Source organism: Calidris pugnax, unplaced genomic scaffold (assembly GCF_001431845.1).
Source record: "Calidris pugnax isolate Ruff unplaced genomic scaffold, ASM143184v1 scaffold111, whole genome shotgun sequence".
Lineage (NCBI taxonomy): Eukaryota > Metazoa > Chordata > Aves > Charadriiformes > Scolopacidae > Calidris > Calidris pugnax.
The window spans coordinates 2,666,109-2,690,315 of record NW_015090872.1 but is presented as its reverse complement, the minus strand read 5'-3'; the positions used below and the strand labels follow the sequence as shown (position 1 = coordinate 2,690,315).

The 24,207-nt window shown below is 39.2% G+C and overlaps 1 protein-coding gene across 4 annotated transcripts in view; it reads left to right on the top strand.

Moving 5' to 3' along the window:
• MME (membrane metallo-endopeptidase) overlaps positions 1-21,948 on the top strand; it is a 58,001-nt gene extending 36,053 nt beyond the window's left edge. For 3 of the 4 annotated variants that reach the window (XM_014945795.1, XM_014945794.1, XM_014945796.1), the window contains exons 15-23: positions 1,072-1,152; positions 1,800-1,903; positions 4,027-4,085; positions 11,741-11,860; positions 12,576-12,709; positions 14,645-14,710; positions 17,270-17,365; positions 17,736-17,812; positions 20,550-21,948. In XM_014945795.1, the coding sequence (XP_014801281.1) occupies positions 1,072-1,152; positions 1,800-1,903; positions 4,027-4,085; positions 11,741-11,860; positions 12,576-12,709; positions 14,645-14,710; positions 17,270-17,365; positions 17,736-17,812; positions 20,550-20,649 (837 nt within the window). In that variant the 3' untranslated portion in view covers positions 20,650-21,948. Of the gene's footprint in view, positions 1-1,071; positions 1,153-1,799; positions 1,904-4,026; positions 4,086-6,428; positions 6,488-11,740; positions 11,861-12,575; positions 12,710-14,644; positions 14,711-17,269; positions 17,366-17,735; positions 17,813-20,549 lie in introns of all 4 variants that reach the window. The other variant, XM_014945797.1, reaches the window with a different exon arrangement.
• Positions 21,949-24,207: the final 2,259 nt, after the last annotated feature.

The following is a 24,207-nucleotide window of genomic DNA, read 5'->3' as shown; positions in this document are numbered from 1 at the left end:
AAGATGCAGTTACACCAAGGGGTGCTTATGTACATTCCTAGTGTTACTTCCAGAGCTACACATCCTGAGCAGTTACAACCACAGAGTAACCTCCAATCAGGAAGGGCAGTTTAAGTCAAGTAGTGAATTGAAAATCCTAAATAAATTCTGGACTATGATTAGACATAGACAGTACATGTACAAAGTCTATGAAGTACTTCCACTGTTACGAACAATTTATTTGCCAAAATGAAATGCAAACTTTCTGAAAAGTTAGACTCAGAAACCACATACTCTCCACATGTTGCTTATAATGTTCACCTTTTTATGGGAATAGCCTACGTCATAAAATTATTTGTATAAATAATGTGATTTTACTGCTAAATTTATTAAGGCATATTTATATGGAAATAGTAGAAAAATTTGCTAAATAATCATTTGTTCTTTGGGTTTTTTTAATAACTCCTGACATTGCGACCAAATACAAATCAATACTTGGCTATCACAAGAAACTGAGTAAGGTTTTTTCAGGACCTCATATTGCAAAATTTGGGAACATTTCAAGAAGTCATTTCACTCCAATGTAGATGCAGGAGCTAGTTAAGAAATTTGGATACAAACCCAAACTGAGTCAAACGGTACAAATTTCTGGAAATTTGTAAGTGTGCTTTCCTATAATATACTGAAGTTAAAAAATGTCCAGTTATGAATTTTCTTTCTGGTTTAGCTGCTGTAAAATATGTCAAATATTTCAGGAGATCTACTCTGTTTCAACTGGAATTTAAACTCAAAAGCATAGTCAATGCATGTCATGTGCACATTTCTGAAGTTTACTCTTGGAAAAGGAGATACTTTCTAGAGTTCTTTCTAGAATTCTAGATACTTTCTAGAATTCTCCAGAGTTATAATTAGCTATAAACTTCACAGTAGTAAGGTTTTATTCAATGAATAAAAAAAGGTAAACAAAACCTATATATAATGAGCATTCTGGCTTTTCTGCAGTTGCTTCCATAATGCATTTATTACCTCATTTATGATTGATTTAAGAATATAGCTGGATTTGCTATGGATATCAAATTGTCTTGTCCCTAGGCAACAGCAATTAGAGAGAGGATTGGTTACCCAGATGAGATCGTGACTGATGACAGTAAGCTGAACAGTGAGTACCAGGAGGTAAGTATCCACAACAGGCAGTATAATTAGAAAAGGGTCTTAAGAGAAAAGATGGTGAATTTGCTCAGAATAACTGGGTGTAAATAAGGCTGTATTACAAGCCAGTGTAGCACAGCTGATCTAGTACAGATAGCGAGAAGTATTTGATGGTATTTCAAGGAAATTTATACATTCTAGAGGAATTATGGTAGAACAGAACAGGGAGCCAATGGCGTTGAGTCCAGTACTTCTAAATCTGCCACGTATTGACATAACACTGGGTGAAGTAGATACCATGTGAGCCTTATTCATGTGTTCTTTCTAAGGTGGAATTTCAGCTTACCAGGCTGGTAGCTACTGGTTTCAAGCGGGCAACTTCCAGAGGTTAGGGTCAAAACCAGCAAATGCTGAACTCCACTCAATATATGTTTATAAAGAGAAAATAAATATCTTTGGGAAAAAAATACACAGCTGGTAACATATATGCAGGTACAAAATTAACTCTGTGACGTAGCAGAGCACTGCAAACTAAGTTCTAATAGTAGATCAAAAAAAATACTCTTAAAAATGTGTTGCTTAGCTCATCGTGCTTAAGACTAGATTTTCAGATCCATCTCTCTTTTACTGCAAATCACTAACATCACCACTTTTTCCCTCTTTCTTTTTAGTTGAACTACAAAGAAGAAGAATACTTTGAAAACATTATTCAAAACTTAGTATTTACCCAGAAGAAAAGGCTGAAAAAGCTTAGAGAAAAGGTGGACAAAGAGGAGTAAGTATTTTAAAATACTGTGTATAGTCTTTCAGCTAGTTTCCACAAGAGGAGGTACTTGGTTGGAGGGTAATCAGTGATAATTTAATGAGTTCCCTTCTGCACTTTTCCCTCCATGAAGGGGGCAGGTGAGAGGGCATTGCTTCTTTCTCAAAGGCTGGACCTTCATTAGCAAATAGAGCAAAGAAATTGGGAGATGGCGTAGAAGATTAAATATTCTGGAATAGGTCTAGTCTGGTCCCTTAGCTCCTGGAGTGGATTAAGTGGACTCCTGGAGAGCAGCTTTTTAATTAAGTTCATCTGAAAGATTAATTTCATCCCTGATAATTTCATTTCTCTTGCCCAGAGAGTGCTGAGCCAAAGGAAGCATGATTACATGAGGATGAGCAGGAATCCACTTCAGAAATGTACTCCTGCTCTGAATTAAAATTTTAATGTAGAAGGCAGATGTACCAAAAGACTGACACGGCAAATTCCCTGGCTGTACTGGGTGCTCTTTCTGTCTCAGCTCTGACCCGTTTGGAAGTTAATTTCAGCCAAATGAGAAAAATGACTGTTCTTTTGAATAAGGGCTGCAGAGCTGGATTTATCTTGAGGAGAAGATAACAGACCTACCTTTGTACAGTTTAAGACAGAAAAGACTAAGGGAAAGTCTTATACCTGTCTTTAGCTGCATAATGGGAGGCGATATAGAGAAGCCTGATTCTTCTTGGAGATGCACAGAAATAGAACAAGGGGGAAGAAACACAAGTTGGAACATTCCAAATTCTGACTAGACGTCAGGAAACACTTTTTACTCTGTGGGTCATCAAACAAGACCTACAGAGGTTGTGAGATCTCTGTATCTCCAGCCTTACAGATACTAAAATCTTAAATGGACAAGCCTCTAAGCAACCTAATCTAGTTAACTTCTAAAGGTTCTTGTGGTGGTTTTTGTTTGGTTTTTTTTTAACCTAGATTATTCTATGATTCTGTGTTTCTGTTAATTACTTTCTTTTCATAGTGCTGTTCCAGACTTCTTTTTTAAGAAAAAAAAAAAAATCAAAAACTGCAACTGTTCAGATTCTTTCTAGTCAGTCATCTTGCATCTTCAAATTCTCACCCTTTCAGAAGATGAAGTATATACTTCCCACCTCTGGAATCACCACTATGACTCTTCCAAATACCACGTCAGCTTTTCATTAACTGAAAATTCACGTTCCACCTAACAGCCACCTCACTTCTGTTCTGTTTTAACTTCAGGCCATGTTTGGGTTTGGCTTGTTCAATTGCTTCAGCTTAATTTAACACAACTCGTATTTTGTTCTCACAAGCATGAGAGTTAGGAGTAACAACCATGAGTTGACCTGCATCCAAAGATCACCTGGAGTGAGCCCAGAAGTATCAACCACAATTGATTATCCTCAGATAGTTATAATTTATTCTGCAAATAAATTTTCACATAATCAAGCAATAGCCACTGTTAGAATCCTTTCCATTGCTTATGACTGGCATGTGCAATACAGTTATCAGATCATTTATCACAGAAATTCACTCCTAGACCATGGAGCCAGGAAATACAGCCTCCGTTGTGAAAGGCTCATCTAATTTATTTTGTAGAATTGTTATCTCATTTTCTCTGACATCTTATCTGAAATATTATGAACTGTACAATAATGACCCACATCAAAACACTAGCCCTGCTTGTGATTCTAGGAATTTCATTGGGTGATCACTGATGAAAGCCAGTAAAACTGTAAACGAAAAATAGTTAAAAGTCATTATTTCCCATGTGTCAAGATGGACCCAAAAGTAATGCTGAGATCCTTCATCAAGGAAAGTAGGTATTATTTAAATTAAACAATGCTGCAGTATGAGCAGAAACAGAACCAAAAACTAAGTATCGTTGTTAATCCGTTTGGATAACAAAGGGAAAGGGCTACTAAATGATGAAGGGATTGGAGTGTCTGACATACAATGAGAGGCTGAGCACACAGGGGTGTTGGACTCAACAGTGTCCAGAAGTACCTTCCAACCTCAATTACTCTGTGATTCTGTTATTCGATTTCTAGGTTTGTTCCAGTAATCATTAACTCTGCCATTAAAAACTGAAATTCTAACATTTATTCTTCTGTTATTACTAGGTGGATAAGTGGAGCTGCTGTTGTCAATGCCTTTTATTCAGCAAGTAGAAATCAGATAGGTAAGGTTTACCAACTTATTAACTGGATACAGATTTAATAACAAAATTACTTATATATACATGTATCTATTTTTAAAATCAAGAAGTGAAATGCTTTTAATATTATTGGGGTTGCAGAAGGGCCTTAGTGCAGCAAAGTCAGCAATTTCATTCATAGTTTTCAGCTCCTCATGTTTTGAATTGCCTTTGTGTAGAACAAGGATCAGATTCAGCCATGAAAGCAACAGCAGTGGGAAGCGGTTAGAAGTTTAATGACCAAGTAAATTTGGTAGCCCCAGCCTTTTTATTTTTCAAGGGATGAACAGGGAGTACAGTACCACTTCTACCTGAAGAAGACACTGACTCAAAGGAAGTTGCAGAACTTCCTTCCATAGAGTACACATGGCTTCCATTCCTTCTAGCCACTTCACAATTCCTTTGTACAAACTTATTGGGTACGACTTTGGGAAGGATGTTGGCTTTCATCCTGCTGGTTAATGAATACACCACTTCATTGGCTGAACTCCTCAGAATCCCATAACATTTCACATGGTGGGCCAGAATCAGAGCCCCATACTTCTTCTCACGAAGGAGTACACTTTGCTTTCCGTAAGGGTAATTACAGAGAATGAGACCAGTCTAAAACAAAGGTAGTATTAACAAGGGAACAAATATTCTCCATTTGGTGATGAAATAATGCTGAAACGTTAGCGCAAAACCCAGCTTATTCTCAGTTTCTATTTCTGCATCTCCAGCACTTTCCCAAACACAGCTCTAAGACCCAGTGCTCAGAAGGCAGACTGCAGCAATCAGCTTCACATCAGGCGTGCTGAGCCAACTGTCCCATGCTGTGTGGGACCAGGAACTTATGGGGCCACTGCTTCTGGAACATATGGTCATTGTTCCAGAGCTGTGTCAAGTCCCAAACAGACAGAAAACCTACATCGCTCTGTCAAAACCTTCTCTGTGTAAAAATAATCATGACAGTTGGGCTCAGTGAAACCAGCATTACCCCAAAGACAAAGTTTACTCAGAAAATCTCTCACCAGCTAAGTTATCTATAGCAATTCAAGACCTAATTATGAACCATAGCCTATAAGAGCTCCATACTAGTATTACTTTAAGTAGTCCCATTTAAATTGCAAGTCTTAACTGTTAGCTATCTTAACACAGAGTTCTGACACACATTCTTTCACACATGGCTTAAGAAAAGTTGAAGGAATTTTGAGGCATCCTTAATTGCTGTTCTCAAGACTTAAAGTCTGATAGATGACTTCAAATTCACTGTCTGATGTGTCATTTAATTCTGCTTCCTTTGTGTGGAAAAATGAAAATGTAAACCTGGTAGATTACACCAAGGAAAAAATCTATTTTAAAAAGTAAGATACAAGCTTAGTACAATGAAATAGTTTTTGCAAGGCATTTGAGTATAAGCGTATCTAATGTCAGCCTACCCCATGAAGGGGGCAGGTGAGAGGGCATTGCTTCTTTCTCAAAGGCTGGACCTTCATTAGCAAATAGAGCAAAGAAATTGGGAGATGGCGTAGAAGATTAAATATTCTGGAGTAGGTCTAGTCTGGTCCCTTAGCTCCTGGAGTGGATTAAGTGGACTCCTGGAGAGCAGCTTTTTAATTAAGTTCATCTGAAAGATTAATTTCATCCCTGATAATTTCATTTCTCTTGCCCAGAGAGTGCTGAGCCAAAGGAAGCATGATTACATGAGGATGAGCAGGAATCCACTTCAGAAATGTACTCCTGCTCTGAATTAAAATTTTAATGTAGAAGGCAAATGTACCAAAAGACTGACACAGCAAATTCCCTGGCTGTACTGGGTGCTCTTTCTGTCTCAGCTCTGACCCGTTTGGAAGTTAATTTAAGCCAAATAAGAAAAATGACTGTTCTTTTGAATAAGGGCTGCAGAGCTGGATTTATCTTAAGAAGATAAGAGACCTACCTTTGTACAGTTTAAGACAGAAAAGACTAAGAGGAAGTCTTATACCTGTCTTTAGCTGCGTAATGGGAGGCGATATAGAGAAGCCTGACTCTTCTTGGAGATGCAAGGAAAGTAGGTATTATTTAAACAATGCTGCAGTATGAGCAGAAACAGAACCAAAAACTAAGTATCGTTGTTAATCCGTATGGATAACAAAGGGAAAGGGCTACTAAATGATGAAGGGATTGGAGTGTCTGACATACAATGAGAGGCTGAGCACACAGGGGTGTTGGACTCAACAGTGTCCAGAAGTACCTTCCAACCTCAATTACTCTGTGATTCTGTTATTCGATTTCTAGGTTTGTTCCAGTAATCATTAACTCTGCCATTAAAAACTGAAATTCTAACATTTATTCTTCTGTTATTACTAGGTGGATAAGTGGAGCTGCTGTTGTCAATGCCTTTTATTCAGCAAGTAGAAATCAGATAGGTAAGGTTTACCAACTTATTAACTGGATACAGATTTAATAACAAAATTACTTATATATACATGTATCTATTTTTAAAATCAAGAAGTGAAATGCTTTTAATATTATTGGGGTTGCAGAAGGGCCTTAGTGCAGCAAAGTCAGCAATTTCATTCATAGTTTTCAGCTCCTCATGTTTTGAATTGCCTTTGTGTAGAACAAGGATCAGATTCAGCCATGAAAGCAACAGCAGTGGGAAGCGGTTAGAAGTTTAATGACCAAGTAAATTTGGTAGCCCCAGCCTTTTTATTTTTCAAGGGATGAACAGGGAGTACAGTACCACTTCTACCTGAAGAAGACACTGACTCAAAGGAAGCTGCAGAACTTCCTGCCATAGAGTACACATGGCTTCCATTCCTTCTAGCCACTTCACAATTCCTTTGTACAAACTTATTGGGTACGACTTTGGGAAGGATGTTGGCTTTCATCCTGCTGGTTAATGAATACACCACTTCATTGGCTGAACTCCTCAGAATCCCATAACATTTCACATGGTGGGCCAGAATCAGAGCCCCATACTTCTTCTCACGAAGGAGTACACTTTGCTTTCCGTAAGGGTAATTACAGAGAATGAGACCAGTCTAAAACAAAGGTAGTATTAACAAGGGAACAAATATTCTCCATTTGGTGATGAAATAATGCTGAAACGTTAGCGCAAAACCCAGCTTATTCTCAGTTTCTATTTCTGCATCTCCAGCACTTTCCCAAACACAGCTCTAAGACCCAGTGCTCAGAAGGCAGACTGCAGCAATCAGCTTCACGTCAGGTGTGCTGAGCCAACTGTCCCATGCTGTGTGGGACCAGGAACTTACGGGGTCACTGCTTCTGGAACATATGGTCACTGTTCCAGAGCTGTGTCAAGTCCCAAACAGACAGAAAACCTACATCGCTCTGTCAAAACCTTCTCTGTGTAAAAATAATCATGACAGTTGGGCTCAGTGAAACCAGCATTACCCCAAAGACAAAGTTTACTCAGAAAATCTCTCACCAGCTAAGTTATCTATAGCAATTCAAGACCTAATTATGAACCATAGCCTATAAGAGCTCCATACTAGTATTACTTTAAGTAGTCCCATTTAAATTGCAAGTCTTAACTGTTAGCTATCTTAACGCAGAGTTCTGACACACATTCTTTCACACATGGCTTAAGAAAAGTTGAAGGAATTTTGAGGCATCCTTAATTGCTGTTCTCAAGACTTAAAGTCTGATAGATGACTTCAAATTCACTGTCTGATGTGTCATTTAATTCTGCTTCCTTTGTGTGGAAAAATGAAAATGTAAACCTGGTAGATTACACCAAGGAAAAAATCTATTTTAAAAAGTAAGATACAAGCTTAGTACAATGAAATAGTTTTTGCAAGGCATTTGAGTATAAGCGTATCTAATGTCAGCCTACCCAAAACCTTCCATGGTTACAAGTATCTTAAAATAGAGGAGAAAACATTAAAATGCTTTTAAAGAAATTTTGAAAAATCCATTATAGCTAAAGATTAGAAGTGCATGGAAGCACTAAATTTTCTCATCTTGTGAGCTCCACCAGCTCACTTTACAATGGCGCAGTCTTTCAAGAGTCACAAAAAACATTTTACACCATTAATTACGCCTGACAGTATTTCTGTCACATCCATTCTGCCACTATTGCTATTACCCACAGTTCATAAATTGCAGTGTCCTTTTAAGCCATTAGTGAGGTACTATGATCCATGCATAACTCCTGAAAACAAGTCTCTAAAAAATGCAGAAACCTTGTCTTGCAGGGCTCTGCACAGAAACGAAATTATATTATTTCTTGTTCATTTATGAAGGCTTCAAAAAAAAACATATTTGGTGGAGACATTATTTTCATTGCCAGGGATTAAATTTCCACTTCTTTTCAGTCTTCAGTAATAGCTTCCGATATTGTCCTACTTCTTGTATCAAATGAACCATTTAATCAAGATGAAAAACATCAGGTACTCTCTTATAATACTAGTGTCAAAAATGACGTCACTGATGTGCAAGACTGACACTACCAGCAGGACTTCCAGTAGCACCAGAGGTAATTGAAAGCCTTATTTTGGGCTCAAGTATTGTACCTTATTACATAGTAAAAAACCCACTCCCTGCAGTTCAGTCTGCAGGTGTAACTGCACTAAGCCACATGGATGCAGTTTTCTTCCAGTTTTTACAGGGTATGTTTAATACAACACACTAACATTTTCACAGTCAGTGCTTGCTGTGCAAAAAAATAAGGTTCATTTAGCACCCCTGTGAGTGCAGGTTTAAAGGAATAGCATCAGGTTTATAATTGAAAAAATCACCAAACTCAAGCTTTCCAAAAGGATTTTTCCTTTTTAATCATTTCTGTCACCACCAAAGATTTAAAGAGGATAAAATAGTGTGCAGTCCTAAACTTTCAGACTTTAGTAAAGTCAGGTGATCTGTCAAGAACTCAAGCTTTCCAAAAGGATTTTTCCTTTGTAATCATTTCTGTCACCACTGAAGATTTAAAGAGGATAAAACAGCGCGCAGTCCTAAATTTTCAGACTTTAGTAAGTCAGGTGATCTGTCAAACAGATCTATGATCCTGATTTCTGCTAATCACCTGTGTCTTTATGCCATAGCTTGCATTTTCAGAGTCACAGAGAATACCGTTTGGGGCAAACTGGGACTGGAGCATTGTCAGCCTCAACATCGTGCAGGCAAGAATGAGGAGGCAAGGAGAAAACTTGTATTGGTGCAGTCAGAAACAGGACAAGAGAATACAGGCCAGTGCACAGGAATTCAGCACCTTCAATACTCACATATTTTTAGGTTTCGTGTCCTAGTCAAAACGTCGATGATACTTGCCGAGGTTCATTAACTTCTCCAGTCAATGCAAACTGTTAGGGATGGCAGTAGATTCTATAAGTGGAACATGAAACAGGCATTGTGAAATCCAAGATAGACTTCACAGAGATAAAACCGTGTTGACTTAACTGACTGGCACTGCTTGGTGAAGGATGGCAAGACAATGCAGTCGGTTTGGCAGGTGGTAAAGCTAAGTGAGCATTTAGCTCATTGCTGAATATTTAGCAGAAAAATCTGCTCAGAAGGCTTTGTTTAAACTAGCTTTGGGCAGTAATTTGTAGGAAGGGAATCATGATCTGGAAGACTGAAACTGGTGACTGGCAGTTAATGTGAGCCATAAATTGTTACTTCATCCTTTATGTATGGCATGCCACAGGATAATTAAAGCAGTCTGATCTTTAGAGGGATGTCTGAATTAGCTTAGTATTATGCTTTAGAAACAAAATAATCCCTCTAAATAGGAGTTTTGTGCATGATGTGTAGGAAATTTAGACCTCTGTTACTACATTTTAATACGGTGACTTTATCACTGTTCTACCAGCAGCACTGGTAAGGAAGTCAGGAAGCCACTCAACCTCAAAAAGTCAGCCGAGCTGCTGCTAGTAAGGTAGTTCACCATATGTTCCTTTAGGTACCAGTGGCCTCTGACCTACAGGCAGGTATGCAAAATTAAACTGAGCTGTGCTTCTGGCTGTTGGGAGGACACTGTGCAACACAGCCCGGCCTGGCAAAGGCGTTACTGTTCTCAAACACAGTCAAGAAGAAATGCAGCATGTCCTCTTCTTTCGTCCAGGGCTGCACACATTCTGAGGGAAATTCTTTATGCCTTTTCCTGCCTTGGATATTCACAAAGCTGGAAAGTACAATCTGCCCTTTAGATCCCAAAGGAGTTGCACTTCTCTCTTCTTTAAATTTCTACTCAGAATGTATGTGATTGTGGGAGGAATGCCTGGCCACTGCAGATCTGTACTGTATAACAGAAGTAATGGAACAAGTTGTTTTCAGAAGGGTGGAGTTAAGAAGAAATAAAATCTACTAATTCCGCCATTTTACTCTAAAAATGGATGAAGTGACAGGATGTTAATTAAACTGAACAGAAAGTCCTGGGTAACTGTCTGCCTCCACGGAGGGATGATGGCCCTATAGTTAGTTTCAAGCAAAAGACAGGCTGAGCTCCAAGCAAGTTACAGTTGTAATATTCTAGGCCAGCAGGACTGATGTGTATCACTCTGAGTAAACCTCTTCCAGCACTACTCTCCAAAAAGAGGAGTCTTCTGATGCTGTACCCTCCAGGTATCACTCTGGTTTGCCAGTCATCAAAATAACCCATCACACAGTACCACATTTACATTCTTGTCTTACGTCATCAATACTCTGAGATAAGAAGATCAAAACCTGTGGATATTTAATTCCATGTGGAACTATCCATGTAATAGAACCGCTGTGACAGTAGTTACAGCAGTTACACAGGACAGCAGAAATAGCTGTTTCCTAACCTGTTTATTATCTTTCAATTTTCCCATGGTTCTTTCTCCTCGAAAGAAACTGCTAGAACTGTACTGGATTTCTGCTGAAATGCAAGAAGTATCTGTTTTCTTTCTTTTGTTGTGTGAAAGCTGTCATCTAATTCCTCTTTTTTTGGTAAAGTTTTGTAGAGTTCCATACATCTCATTCACAGTGAGGATTAATACTTTGTGTTGCTGCCACAGACTGAAGTATAGGGCAAAAGCCTGCATGAGATATAAAGTGCAACCAAGTGCTTTATAGAATTTTTAATTCCTTTATAAAAAGATCACAATTGCAAGATGATTTATTTTTACTACTTTGTTTCTTAAAAGTCTAGAAAAATGAGCACAGAAGTGGGTGAAAAGAATTGCTTTGTTCCAGTTCTTTCATTGCCAGCTTGGCCTATTTTTATTGATTCTAGTGGGAGTTGCCGGTATTTTCAGTGGAAGAATAAATTCCTCTCTCTGAGATTGATTTGTGGTGGGAATGACGACTAAATAATTTATTTTTCTAGGGGAACACCCTCCCACTTTTCATGATACTGTGAGGTTTATTTAATAATGATACAGGAGTCTGAGAATGCTAAATGCTGTAAAATGGAAAAGTAAGATGCTTTTTTGAAGAATAAAATAGCAACAAGGTAAAAGCTGATCACGATTTCCTAAGTGTCTGAAGAGTTTGGGGGGCAGAGGAGTGGTCCTGTTGATCTGTCCCTACCATCCTACAGCCATTACTGTGTGTCAGTTCACTTACTGCTGCTGGTAAATCTGAGGGAACCACATGACTTTGGTTGAAGCCCATAAAAATGGTCTCTTCACACTGAACACACAGGATAATGAGGCAGTGTCGTAATTGTGTTGTGGTTTGGGTTTTTTTTGCAGTCTTCCCTGCTGGCATTTTGCAGCCTCCTTTCTTCAGTGCATCCCAGCCCAAATCTCTGAATTATGGTGGCATAGGCATGGTCATCGGTCATGAAATCACACACGGTTTTGATGACAACGGTAAGGCACTGAGTTTCAAGTTACAAAACCTAAAATGCGCAGAATGTTTGACATGCTTTAGTGCTTAATCATTCCAGAGAGCAGATAAAATGAAGTTTCCATGTATAATACCAAATCTGGATTTCTGAGGCTTTACAATATTGTTCTCCAAAAAGCACAATCCAAAGAATCCCACAGGCTGTCCTGTAGCTGCCAGGCTGCAGCAACAGCCCAGGACGTGGGCCTGCAGCACACAAGAGCTTTTAGTACAGTTCCTGGTCACTTGCTTTTCCCAAAGGCTACATCAAACACCATCATAAGCTGTGTGTAATGGGGAACAGGGTGTGTCATTAGGCTGGCACAGGTGGGAACTCAAGGGTCCAGCTATCAGACCTGCTGCCCAGCCACACCATCCATTTCCAGACCCACACTATGATCAATCCAGCATCAAGTCACAGGTCAGAACCATACCAGGCTTTCTAAGACAGCCTTAATCCCCTCTTCAGATTCAGTCAAATTAGTTTGTTTTCCTTCTACAGCCTTAATCCCCTCTTCAGATTCAGTCATACTACTGAAGTATAGCCCTCTTAGGGGGAAAAAAACAAAAGAGCATCATCTGTACGACTGCATCATTACAGATTTTTTTGCGTCAGTGATTATACTTACTTGCTACCCCTCTTACTGCATCAAAACCCTCTTTTCCTGTGTACACAATTCTGTTAACATATTATTACAGGCAGAAATTTTAATGAGAATGGAGACCTCATAGACTGGTGGACTGAAGAATCAGCACGCAGTTTTAAGGAGCTATCCCAGTGTATGGTGTACCAGTACGGAAACTTTTCCTGGGACCTAGCAGGTGGACAGCATGTATGTCATATTTATTTTTCTCTACCAATGTTATTTTAATGAGGAAGCACAAAATCTTATGTCCTAAACATGCAAACACTTATTCATATGAATGCTTTCTTGGCTCAGGGCCAACACTGTCATCCCTACACACACACAAAAAAAAAGAAAGGCAATAGACATTCTTAAAATTAAAGATAGAGGTAAAAACTCCACACATACAGTGACGGTTCTGGAAGAGGCAGGATATATGTTTTGAAGGAGTGACAGTGCCAGAAGTCTTTTTGGGCCCTCAAAGGCTCTTCCTTAATTCCACAAAGGAACAGAAAAAAAAAATTGGAAGTTTGAACCTCACTTCCCCAAATCTTGATGCACAAATAACATATATCCCCATCAAAACAAATCCTGCCTGATGCTTTTCTTCACTATCCCAAGACAAACATCTGGACTACAGAGCAAAAAGGTCCAAGAAGAATCATGTACAGTAGGAGAGGAGAAGATGATACAGATATTTAGGGGAGGCAATCTAAACGTGACTGCATTTGTAGCATTCTGCAGAGTTTAAATTATCAGACATTCAGTGTAGAGTCTGTGTCTGGAAGCCCTAATTTCACGAGAACAGTGAGCAGGATCAGGTTTATTCTGTGTCCCAACAAGACCAATATTCCATTAACTCACAGCAACAAGTGATAGTCATATTATAATTACTCACACTGAACAGAAGACCAGTCCTGTTCTGATTAAATGCAAGCTGCAAAACTGCCACTGGAAGGAGACAACCCCGTGTGTGTAACACAGCACGTCACAGCGTGTCATTTCAGGGGTGACCAAATGCTCTGCTAATGCACCTGCATTGTCTCCAGTACGCAATCTGGTTTTAATCATTTAGGGACAGCATCTTTTCACTGCTCCCACCCTGCTGCCATAGGGATGTTACTGTTCCCGGCTGGCAGGACACATACCTCAAAGCTACAGACAGCAGATTGCAGATTTTTCAGATTTCAACCGCAGTTACTTCAGTGGATAACCACGTGCAGAATTGAACTGTGCCACCACCTGTTTTTCTGTAAGGAACAAAATTTCTCTTGGGTGGGACCTCTTACAGTTATGTGGTGAATGAGAAGATAATTACAAGAAACTGTTTCTCTGACTACTAGTGGCTGTTTTCTTAGAGGCTGACAATATATTCCGTCATACACAATAGGGAAAAGATAAAACTGTTGGAACTCACAGGCCAGTAAAAACAGAGAAGACTATTTCAACATATTTTTCTGCCATTTTTTCCCATATTAAATTCAATCTAATGGTGATTCTAAGTTTTGCGGCTTTGAATATCACAGACCAGTATCTAGGGCTACAGGTTGAAAAGATTATTTTTTACAAATAAAACTACAGATTCTCCATTACCAAAGCTTGTCTTCAGTGATACTTCACCGACTTATGAATATTATACCAGCAAAATAGCTTTCTTCTATGTATTTTGCTACCAAAGAGCTACCTAACTTGCCTAACATACAGGAAAATACTTTCTAGCAGATTTGCTGATGTCTGTTGACTGATCATTTCAACTACTTGGAGTTTAGATTTTACGGACAGATTCTGCTCACTTCCTCTAATTGGAACTGTAGTAAGAAGCTGAGGGTTAAAGACATGGAGAAAATACAAATGAACGAGCAATAACTAAGCATCAGAAAATCTGGGTAAAAGAGATACAAGACCCTAGAAAGCTGTCTGTAAGGGAAGGAAGAGGATTAGGGAAAACAATAGTAGTCACATGGATTTTGAGACAAGGGAGACAAAGACTTTTCAGAGACATTAACTAAATCTTCTGCTAAAACTTCAGATTTTAAGGGAATTCTCACCTTTAAAAAGTGAAAAACGCACAAAGTTTGCCATGACAGGTACTAGATAAGCTATTCTTTTCAGAAAACTATACTGTTCCTTTCTCTTTTACAGCTGAGTGGAATCAACACACTGGGAGAAAACATTGCTGATAATGGAGGTATCAGACAAGCATATAAGGTAAGAAGTTTCATTTTTCTGTTATAGCTGAAACCATCATAGATTAAGAAAAGTAACTTCAGGGCCTTTGAAGAAGAAACATTTTACATATTAGCTGTTCCTAGTGCACTCTTTTTCAGCTGACTACTTTCTCTGTTGTTTTGGTTTTTTTTCTTTTTTCCTATTGTGCATAGGGAATTTGTAGAATGAAAACATCTAGTGAATCACACTTGGACCACCACCTAACTAATCTAATGATACTGAGCAGCTCTCTGCCTCTGTCTTCACCAGCTTTTTTTATGCCAGCAAGGAGGGACAGAATGACTTTCTTCTAAGCTCTACCAATAAATAGTCTCTGTCTACATGAAACACTAACACTGCTCAAAAAACTGTTCCAAATATCATCTTGTACAAGTGACTTGGGTCCCCTGTACAGGTGTCCAAAGATGTCAGTGACATCTGGACTCCTTGCACAAAGCCTTCCACGGGAGCTTGTACGCTTTTTGGCTTTCCTTTCATTCTCTTCTTGAAATAGATACTTAACTCCTCAGACTGGCCAACTTTGAGACAAAGTAAACACAGTTGAGGTCTTCTCTTTGTGAATGTGAGTTGGGAAGCGAGAAGCAAGTCGACTTATCTGTGAACTTTTCTTGTTACTTGCAAATCTGATGGCCTTAATAACATGATCTTCCCTCTCCTTCCCTGAACACTTTGTTCTATGGCAAAACATTCAACACTTGTCAACTGGAGAGCTGTCATTCCTCAACAGAGCGCCTGCAGGGATGCACGGACCAACTCACACTTCTCAAAAGTTACCATCACAGCTTCTGCAAACAAAGCCATCCAGCAACACTTCCTTCACTAGAAATATATGTATCTGAGGGCAAATACAATTACTAGTAAGAGTTTAAAGAATGACTTAGAAAGCTAAAAGAGGAGTTAGTATGGCATATTAGATTAGTCTGATCTTCAACTACTGGAAAATTGTGCATTTTTTTTAAAAAAAAAACAAAACAAAACAGTACAAACCCATGAAAGAGGGTACCTTCTGAAAGGAATGTGAGTAGCCCAAGAGAAATTAGAAGGTCAAAAGTATTACAAAAAAATTAGATATTAATAATTATTATGACATCATATAAATAGTTAAAAAAGGTCCAAAAGAATCTTGAGAGGTCATGTAGTCTACCCCCCTTCTCCTAGCAGATAGAATCAACCATTTTTATATCATTCAAACATACCGTAGGAGAAGTTCTGTTACTCCTTGCTGCAGTTCGAGTGCCATCATGTCTTTGCCTTCAACAGAGAGCAATCTGTTCCTTTCTTTTCTGTGACCTTTTACGTATTTGAAGACTATTACATACTTCAAGGCCCAGACTTCTCTTCTTTAGACTAAACAAACCCGATTCTTTCAGTCTTTCCTCATAGGTCATGTTTGCTAGACCTCTGCTCATTCTTGCTGCTTTCTTCTGGACTCTCTCCAGTTGGTCCACAACTTTCCTGAATTGCAGTGCCCAAAACTGGACAAGAGTGCTCCAGCTGAGACCTGGCCAGTGCCAAGTAGAGTAGAAGGATTACTTCATGTATCTTACATAAGGCACTTCTGTTTACACATCCCAGTATGACACTTGCCTTTTTTGCAGTCCTGTGGCACTGCTGGCTCGTGTTCAGCTTGTTATCCACTAAAACTTCCGGAGCCTTTTCAGCAGATCTTTTAACTGCTCATTCCTCAACTTGCACTTGTGCAGTTGATTGCCTTTTTTTGTGTAATAGCTTGGCACTGACTTTAGAAAGAACATTTCTCCAACTTGCCATGCATCTTTCTATCAATAATGATACACTAACACCACATTGTTTGACACATGGTCTTCATAAGAAACATGAAAGCAGATGTTTTTACTATGGAAAGGTTTTAATATCTTCCGCAATTTGTTTATGAAAAAAAGGAACAGAACCCCAACCAAAAAAAAAATACCACCTTTTCATAATGCAACATTAGATAATTGATCACATTTATTTCTTCTTCCAGCAGAATCAGTTTTGATAGTAAAATTGGATCCTGGAACTCTGTATTATATACAGAGAAAGTATATCTTACCATAAGTGTGTTATTTTAGATTCTAACCTAAGAGCTGACAAAAAAATATAAAATACATTTATGGGATAAACATTGGAGAGAAACACTGTAAACAGGACAGCAAATACATGTGTTCTGTAGAATCAGAGAGAAGAATGATTTTTTTTTGCCACAGCTGAAGCTTTTTACCCCATATCTCTCAAGTCTAAGCCTGTTTCTCTTACCATTTATTCCAGTATAATTCAGGCAGCTTCACTAAACCTGGTGTAAAACACTACTGTAAAGCCCAATCAGGGAGAAAACTGTCTTGATTCAGTCACACCACTGGTATCACAGGACTGAGAAATGGCTCTGTCGTCTTCTGTTTAAAGGTGGCATGTAGAAAGATGGATGGCCCAGGTAGTCTGTGATTGATTGCATCAAAAAAAAGTCTTCCTCCTTGTCATAATTTCATTTTGTCTATCTGGTCTGGAAGTTTTAATATTTCTACTCAATTCATTCTACAGGCCTATGAAAACTTTGTGAAAAAGCATGGAAAAGAAAAACTTCTTCCCGGTCTTGATATGAACCATAAACAGCTGTTTTTTCTGAACTTCGCCCAGGTATTCTATACTTCTTGACTGGAGGTTTTGAAAATCACTGAGTTACAGTTTAACAGTAAGTCAGAATGAGAAAGCTGACTTTCACAGTTTCACTAAGAGCTGGCAGAGTTGCTAAGCTGAGCAGTGTTCACTACAAAGTAGTGAAAATAAAGTCTTGTTTTGTCTTTCCTAAGGAAGTGAATTCAGCCACGAGTAAGTGCCGTTGTCTGGGGACAACATGATACTTTTTTTTTTTTAAGCAAAATATACTTTTTTTTTTCCCTTACGTTCTAATGTGAAATTTATTCTCATGACATTAGGAATGTCACGGTGAAGTGACAGCCCGGACAATCTTACAGCTAACAAATGCTTTGCTTTGTTATGTGTGTAGGTATGGTGTGGAACGTACAGACCAGAATATGCTGTGAATTCCATCAAAACCGACGTGCACAGCCCAGGCAAATTCAGGTCAGTATTTACAATAATCTTCAGTGAATTCCCAGGTGCAATACAGAATTTGAAGAACTCTACACAACCTCTACAGGTTGCACTTACCAGGGCAGGTGTAGGCATATACACACATAGGCACAGCACACTGAAAATGGTTAAGAGAGAGAAAGGTCTCCCAGCCCTAGCACAGCTCAGTGCTGACACAAGAGGCACAATCCTTCCCAGGTAGCTCCACAGGCAATGTAAGGCTGTGGAGGAATTGTCCTCCCTCTTGAGATGATGCAACTTAATTCTGTCCACTCTGTCGAGAAGCTCTGAACGGTGATCACCACAGGACATAAATACCATCACCTGGCCATTACCAAATGTGCATGATTGTTACAGCAGAGTCCCAGTAACTGTGTCTGGAATTCAGTGCTCTTCTGGAAGTCCCCTGACCCCCGCAATAGTTTCTGCTAGGGTACACATAAAGACCAAAGGCTATGGATGGACTTCCGTCCTCCACTAAAGTCACGGGTAAAATCTCCATATCATCTGTGGAGTGTAAGGATTTTACTCTCCCATGCATTCCAAGAATTCATCTTCTTTTAAACAGTAATACTCACATGAGAGAAAAATGACCATCTGTCCATAGCCTTTGCTGTCATTAGAATGAGGAACGCCTTTGCCACCTAGAGCTAGAAAGATGTTCTTTATTTCCAACAGAGTGGATTGGCCAGTCTTCACTGGTCTGTAACCAGCATTACTCGTAACGCCTGCAGCCCAGAACTGGGGCTCTGCTGTGCCCCAGCTGTTATACAAGGCCACTGTTTTTTCTCTTGCAAGAGTAACAGCAGTGAGTTTTAGGTGGCAGACGCTGCCCCTCAGCCAGTATCATATCTATGTGCTGTGGAGCAATAAGCAAATCTGTATTTTCTGCCTCGTGAACTCAGTCAGCCTTCCCAAGAATAGGTGGGCTTGAATTCAGTAGAGTCATGCAGGAAACTTGGCTGTTCGTGGCAGAAGTCTTTAAGCCAGACTAGGTCCTTCTCTTTTGAACTTAAGTCAGAGCAACCTATTCATTGGCAGCGTTAACAATGGCTTTGCTCTAATAAATCTGTTTGTTTAATGCCATGAGATCAAGCAGTAATGTAGACATCACAACATCTCTGTTAGCTTTGAAAGGCTGTGTCATCTCCAGGATTCACATACACAATAGCTGATTTCTCTCCTGATACAATTCAGTACATTAATTCCAGTATGTTTCTTTCAACGGCTTTTCACCAAAGAATTATATTGTTTATCCCACATACTCAAATATTTAGTGAAAGCAGTGACTGTTCCTTCAATGGCTACTTGACTGGCATTTCTCTGTGGGTGGTTTTTGTACTATCTGCAGATCTCGCCAGAGGCAGTTTATGCATCAAGTCCTACACTCAGCCAAATTTGGTCGCAATGCTAATGAGGCTCTGCAGCAGTTCTTCAGAACTGTGCCTCCTCTTTGCATATCTAATTTGTATGAGTCATGAGTCCTTTAAAGTTCACTAGTTCAGCATCTCTGTGTAACTGTATCTGTGCATATCTTAGATATATTACATCACATATTGTGCTGATTTTACATCAGTATGAAAGCCTATATGAACTTTATATGGAAATACACAAGTACTAAAGAGAAACCATACTAATATTTTTAGAATGTGAAGTAATTTTCAGGATGAGGCCCCCCCCCAAGAGCTCTAAAATAGAAAGCATTTCAGTACATGAGACATACCCACAAAATTACTGCCTAATGACATACTATTAACAGAGCAGTGAAGCACTGATAGATCACTTCAATGCAAGACCTTTTTTGTAATCATATCTCTGTGCTCTCTCCTGGGCTGCTGCCAGTTAGAGACCAGTTAGCAGCAAATAGTGTTGCTTTTGATCTTGGAGAGACAGTCACATTGTTGCAGATGTCAGGCACTGAACTTCACCTCAACTTCTGTGGACGCTTTCCGGTTCTGATGAATCTAGTCATTAAGATTATTCACAGAATAATCACAGATTGCTCAAAGAAATGGTTCTTCAAAAAATTCCTGGTCCACAACCAATGTGCACCAGTATCTGCATTTGACATTTGAAGCTGTTTTCCACCAGTTATGTGCATGTTATATTTCCATTCCTGAAGGAATGAGCAACTCCTAGCAGATATATTCACATATGTTCACAATTACACATATAAAAACTGCTTTAGCTGGAATGTCCTCATATTCACTTGAAAGCTGTTCTTTGTACGAGTCTTTTTTCCAGGAAACTCATTCACTGGAACATTTGTGGAGAATGCCCAGAGAAGCAGTATGATCTCAGTTAAAACTTGATTGGTGTAAAAATGCAAATGAACATTCACTGAAAAGTTACACCACAGTCCACTACCCCAGGGTCTTGTTTTCCCTTTACCGAGAAACTTGTCAGCAAAACGAAGCTGAAAAAACTAACAACAAGCAGTAAACCTGTTCCCTGTGAAATAAATGGAAGTTTTGTGAGAGCCAATAATGAAGAAGGGACAGGTCTTATATTTTAGGTGGCTGCAATAGGGACCATACAAACCGAGAGAGAAAATAGAGCCAATACTTAAGGCAAAACGGCAGCAACAGTTAAGAGTTCAGAAATACCCACGTTCAGGCATTTCCCACGGTGACACACACAAAAAAAGAAGTTACAAATTGTGGGTCTTCTTGTTTGTTGTAAACAAAGGCAAGCAAGAATGACAAAATGACGTTGTTTTGTTTTAAAGGGTCATTGGATCATTGCAAAACTCTCCAGAGTTTGCTGAAGCCTTTTCATGCAGCAAGACAAACTACATGGATCCTGCTAAAAAGTGCCGAGTTTGGTGACGAACTGTAAACCATGCATCTCCAGAAGCTGTCCAGAAAAAGAGAAATTTTGAACTAATTTTGAGAAGGGGAGGAGGGAAGAAAAATGAGGGAAATATGCTAGAGGAGTGACTGTAATTCTTAATAAACAGCCAAAAAAAAAATTAAAAAAATCACACACCAAACCATCAGAGGAAGGAGGAGTGCCAATGCAGCAATTGGCTGCTCTGGCTGAATGGCTGCTTCTCCTGTCACTGAACGCTGCAGGATCTGAATCTCTTGCCAGCGTAACAGTAACAGTTCACTTGTAGTTAATCCTGGTCCCCACTGGCCAATGGCTTTTTGGATTTATATTAAAACTTCCAAGTCAAACACCTTATCTCCCACTGGTCGGTGAATGTGCATTTCTGATCAGGTGGAGGAAGGAAATACTAAGTAACACCCAGTTTTAGACATCATGACATGATGTCAAACCGAGACAACAGTTTATATCCTAAATGTCAGACTTTGTACCCTCTGCTGTTAAGGTAAACCTGTTCTACCAAATGTTTTCATTTTTACTTGAAACCATTTATACAAGAGGAGTCCAAAGACCTGCTGTACTTAAATAACTTCTCACTAATTATGTGTATTATCTGAAGTCACTATTTACAACAGTTTATTTACTGCTTTCCAGCCAAACTGAAATTGTAGGTAATTTATTAACTTTTGAACATGTAATCCGCAAGATTGTGATCAAAGACCCTTTCACAGTTTTCTAAGCTTTTTCTTGCTTTGTCTAAAATTGGTCTTTTTTAAAGTTTCTAGTAATGTATAAATCATAGGTTTTATATTTAAATCTCAGCTACACTTTTGACTTGAAGTATTGTAATATATTTAATCAGTGGCTGCATAGAACTGGGAAATTTGAGTAAAGCATGGTATTAGGCAATAAGGCAAAGTCTACAAAACTGAGCTCTCCAATGAAGTGTACCAATATTCAAGTTTTCAGGCTGACTTTCTGAGTGTTTAGGGTCTGATCCTGCACATAATTTGTTCTGATCAATGTCAGTCCTTGCATCAGTAAAGCTGCACAGCCGACTGCAGGAATGGAGCTTTAAGTAAGAAGGTAAAAGGCTTTAAATCTGCAATGATATGTATTAAACATCCTCATGCAGATTGCAAAGGAACTTACTGCTTTGTGTATCAAAGCAAATGGATTTCCAAAAATAAGTACCAGATACCTCAGATGACTGCTACAATAGGTATATTTAAAAACCTATGTTCCTTTTAGCTTTCTGAGTTTGTCATCTGATAAAAACATTTTGATAATAAACTGAAATTATGAGTTAAATGCACTGTGTGTTCTTTATGGGAAGTACAAAAAAAAAAATCTCTGCAAATAAATTTCTATACTCACCCCTGAGCACCACACTTCAACATCTGTCACAACTGACTAAAGGAGAACTCAAATCATTTTGTTCTACTTTAAAAGCAGATCTTAGTAGCTTATTTAGTATCCAAGGAAATCACACCAAAATTGACTGCAGAAAACTTCCTCTTCCAAGACTTTTCCCCAACAGTATGACAAAAAGAACAGAAAATACATTCCTTTTCCTGAATTCCCAGCTGGAAGAGTGATGCTTAATGCAAGAGCAATAGCAAAGGCAGCCAGCAGCAGCCAGCACAGCTCCGCTGCTGCAGGAGGTACCGTGGCTGTACCTTTGGTTTCTACGAAGCAGTGGAAGGAGCTCTGGTTGTGGTGCACCCAACAGATCAAGCAGATGAAGGCAACCACAAAGCATGTTCCCACAGGCCCTTCTGAAGACACGTGATGTGCTGGGCACAGAGAGGAGCTGGAGAGGCCTCGCGCACACACACACACCAGTTGGGGTCTAGTCACCACTGCCTGTAAGTCATGCCTGACCACAAAAAGGGAAGCACAGTGAAAAACGATAGAAGTTAGTGAAAAGTAGTAGAAAACAAGAAAAAGTCATGTTAACAGGTTTTATACCTCTCTGCTGGGTAAAGGTACTTCACTCCTCTCCATGTATTTGTTAGAGATCTTTTTATATGCTCCATCATTAACCAGACACATCCCAATGAAACTCAATCCTTTACAAATTCAGGCCCAAAACTATGAAACAGGAAGTACCGTTATCCCATTTTAGAGCAAGACATGGGAACAGCCATCAAGGATAGAAAAGAAATTCAGAAAGTAACTCAATAAATCAGTTCAGTGGATCACTAAATACAGAATAAATAGTATTAAATGGAACAATCAATAAATACAGAACCACTAATAATTAGGGAATAGAATCGCAAATATAATACATTTATTACAAAAACATGAGTAAGTCAATAGAGTCAGGTCAATTCTAATGTCTGTTCAATAGTGTGTCAGTGAGCCAAGCTTTTCTGGTACACCTCATGTTTCATGTCCCTGCTAATGGGGGGACAGACAAAAACTAGAAGAGCTTATTTATTGTTGGAGTTCTGGATTCCTGCCTTAGTTTCCAACAGCAGGCAAACTACACAGTGAAGGCTTTTTCACTTCTGAGCGACCTATACACACATCAAAATAATTGCATCTTCTTTCCCGCTAACTCCTGATGGAGCAGGGAAGATGACTTCATATAATACTACCAAGGATATGGTGACTTCTTTCACCATCACAGGAAGAAATAAAGCTTCCCTTATGGAAAGTATCCAGCAATGCTCTGGCCAGAGCAGCAAGAGATACTCTTTAAGGAAACAAACCATCACCACACTTGACAGCTGGCTTTAGACATGTCATCCAACCCAGCTTTTACATTCACGAATTACACGACTCTCTTCCCCAAACCCCATTTCATCACTGCTGCTCCCTCCCATCTATTTTATTACAGACAATCCAGCTGTAACAATGAGCTAGGAGTTTGGAAAGAAGTGTGTGAAATATAAGCCAAACATAATGCATATGACCAGAAGAAATGGCAAAGTTTCACTACTCATTGCTGACTGCACAAAGGGCTAGAAGTATCCTCTCATTATGTGAAATCATGAAACCAAGCGAATGGACATAGAGAAAACAACCTACAAACACCTCTATGATTTGCTCTAAGTGAAGGAGAAAGGTTTGAAGAAAAGGGACCTGGCCAATGTAGGAACCTAAACAGTCAAACTGTTTGTAAAAGTCATGTTTACATATGCCTGTGCATCTATATCACTTCCAAAAAAGTGCCCCTGAGAGACCCCTGCCATCCTTCACACAACTACACGGGCTACACCACCGGCTCAAGCCTATAGGTGCAAACGAGGCTGCTCATTTCCTTATTCCCCTTTTGGAGTAGGTGAGAAAATAAATGAAGGGTTGGCTTTTCTCCTGGTTAGGGTGGCTGAATCAGAACTGTGTGGGTAGGTGTGACTACTGAAATAAGCCCTAGTAGGAAATGACTACATGCCAGAACCAAGAGTAAACAAAGAAATCATCTGCAGCAGATCTGAATCTCAGTGTCTCCTAATACCAGTCCTGGGGCTAGGCACATCAGACACTGCCTCTCATCAGTTTAGTCTTCTCCAAAAGTCACTTGGCACACCAGCCAAGCGCAGGGAAGCCTT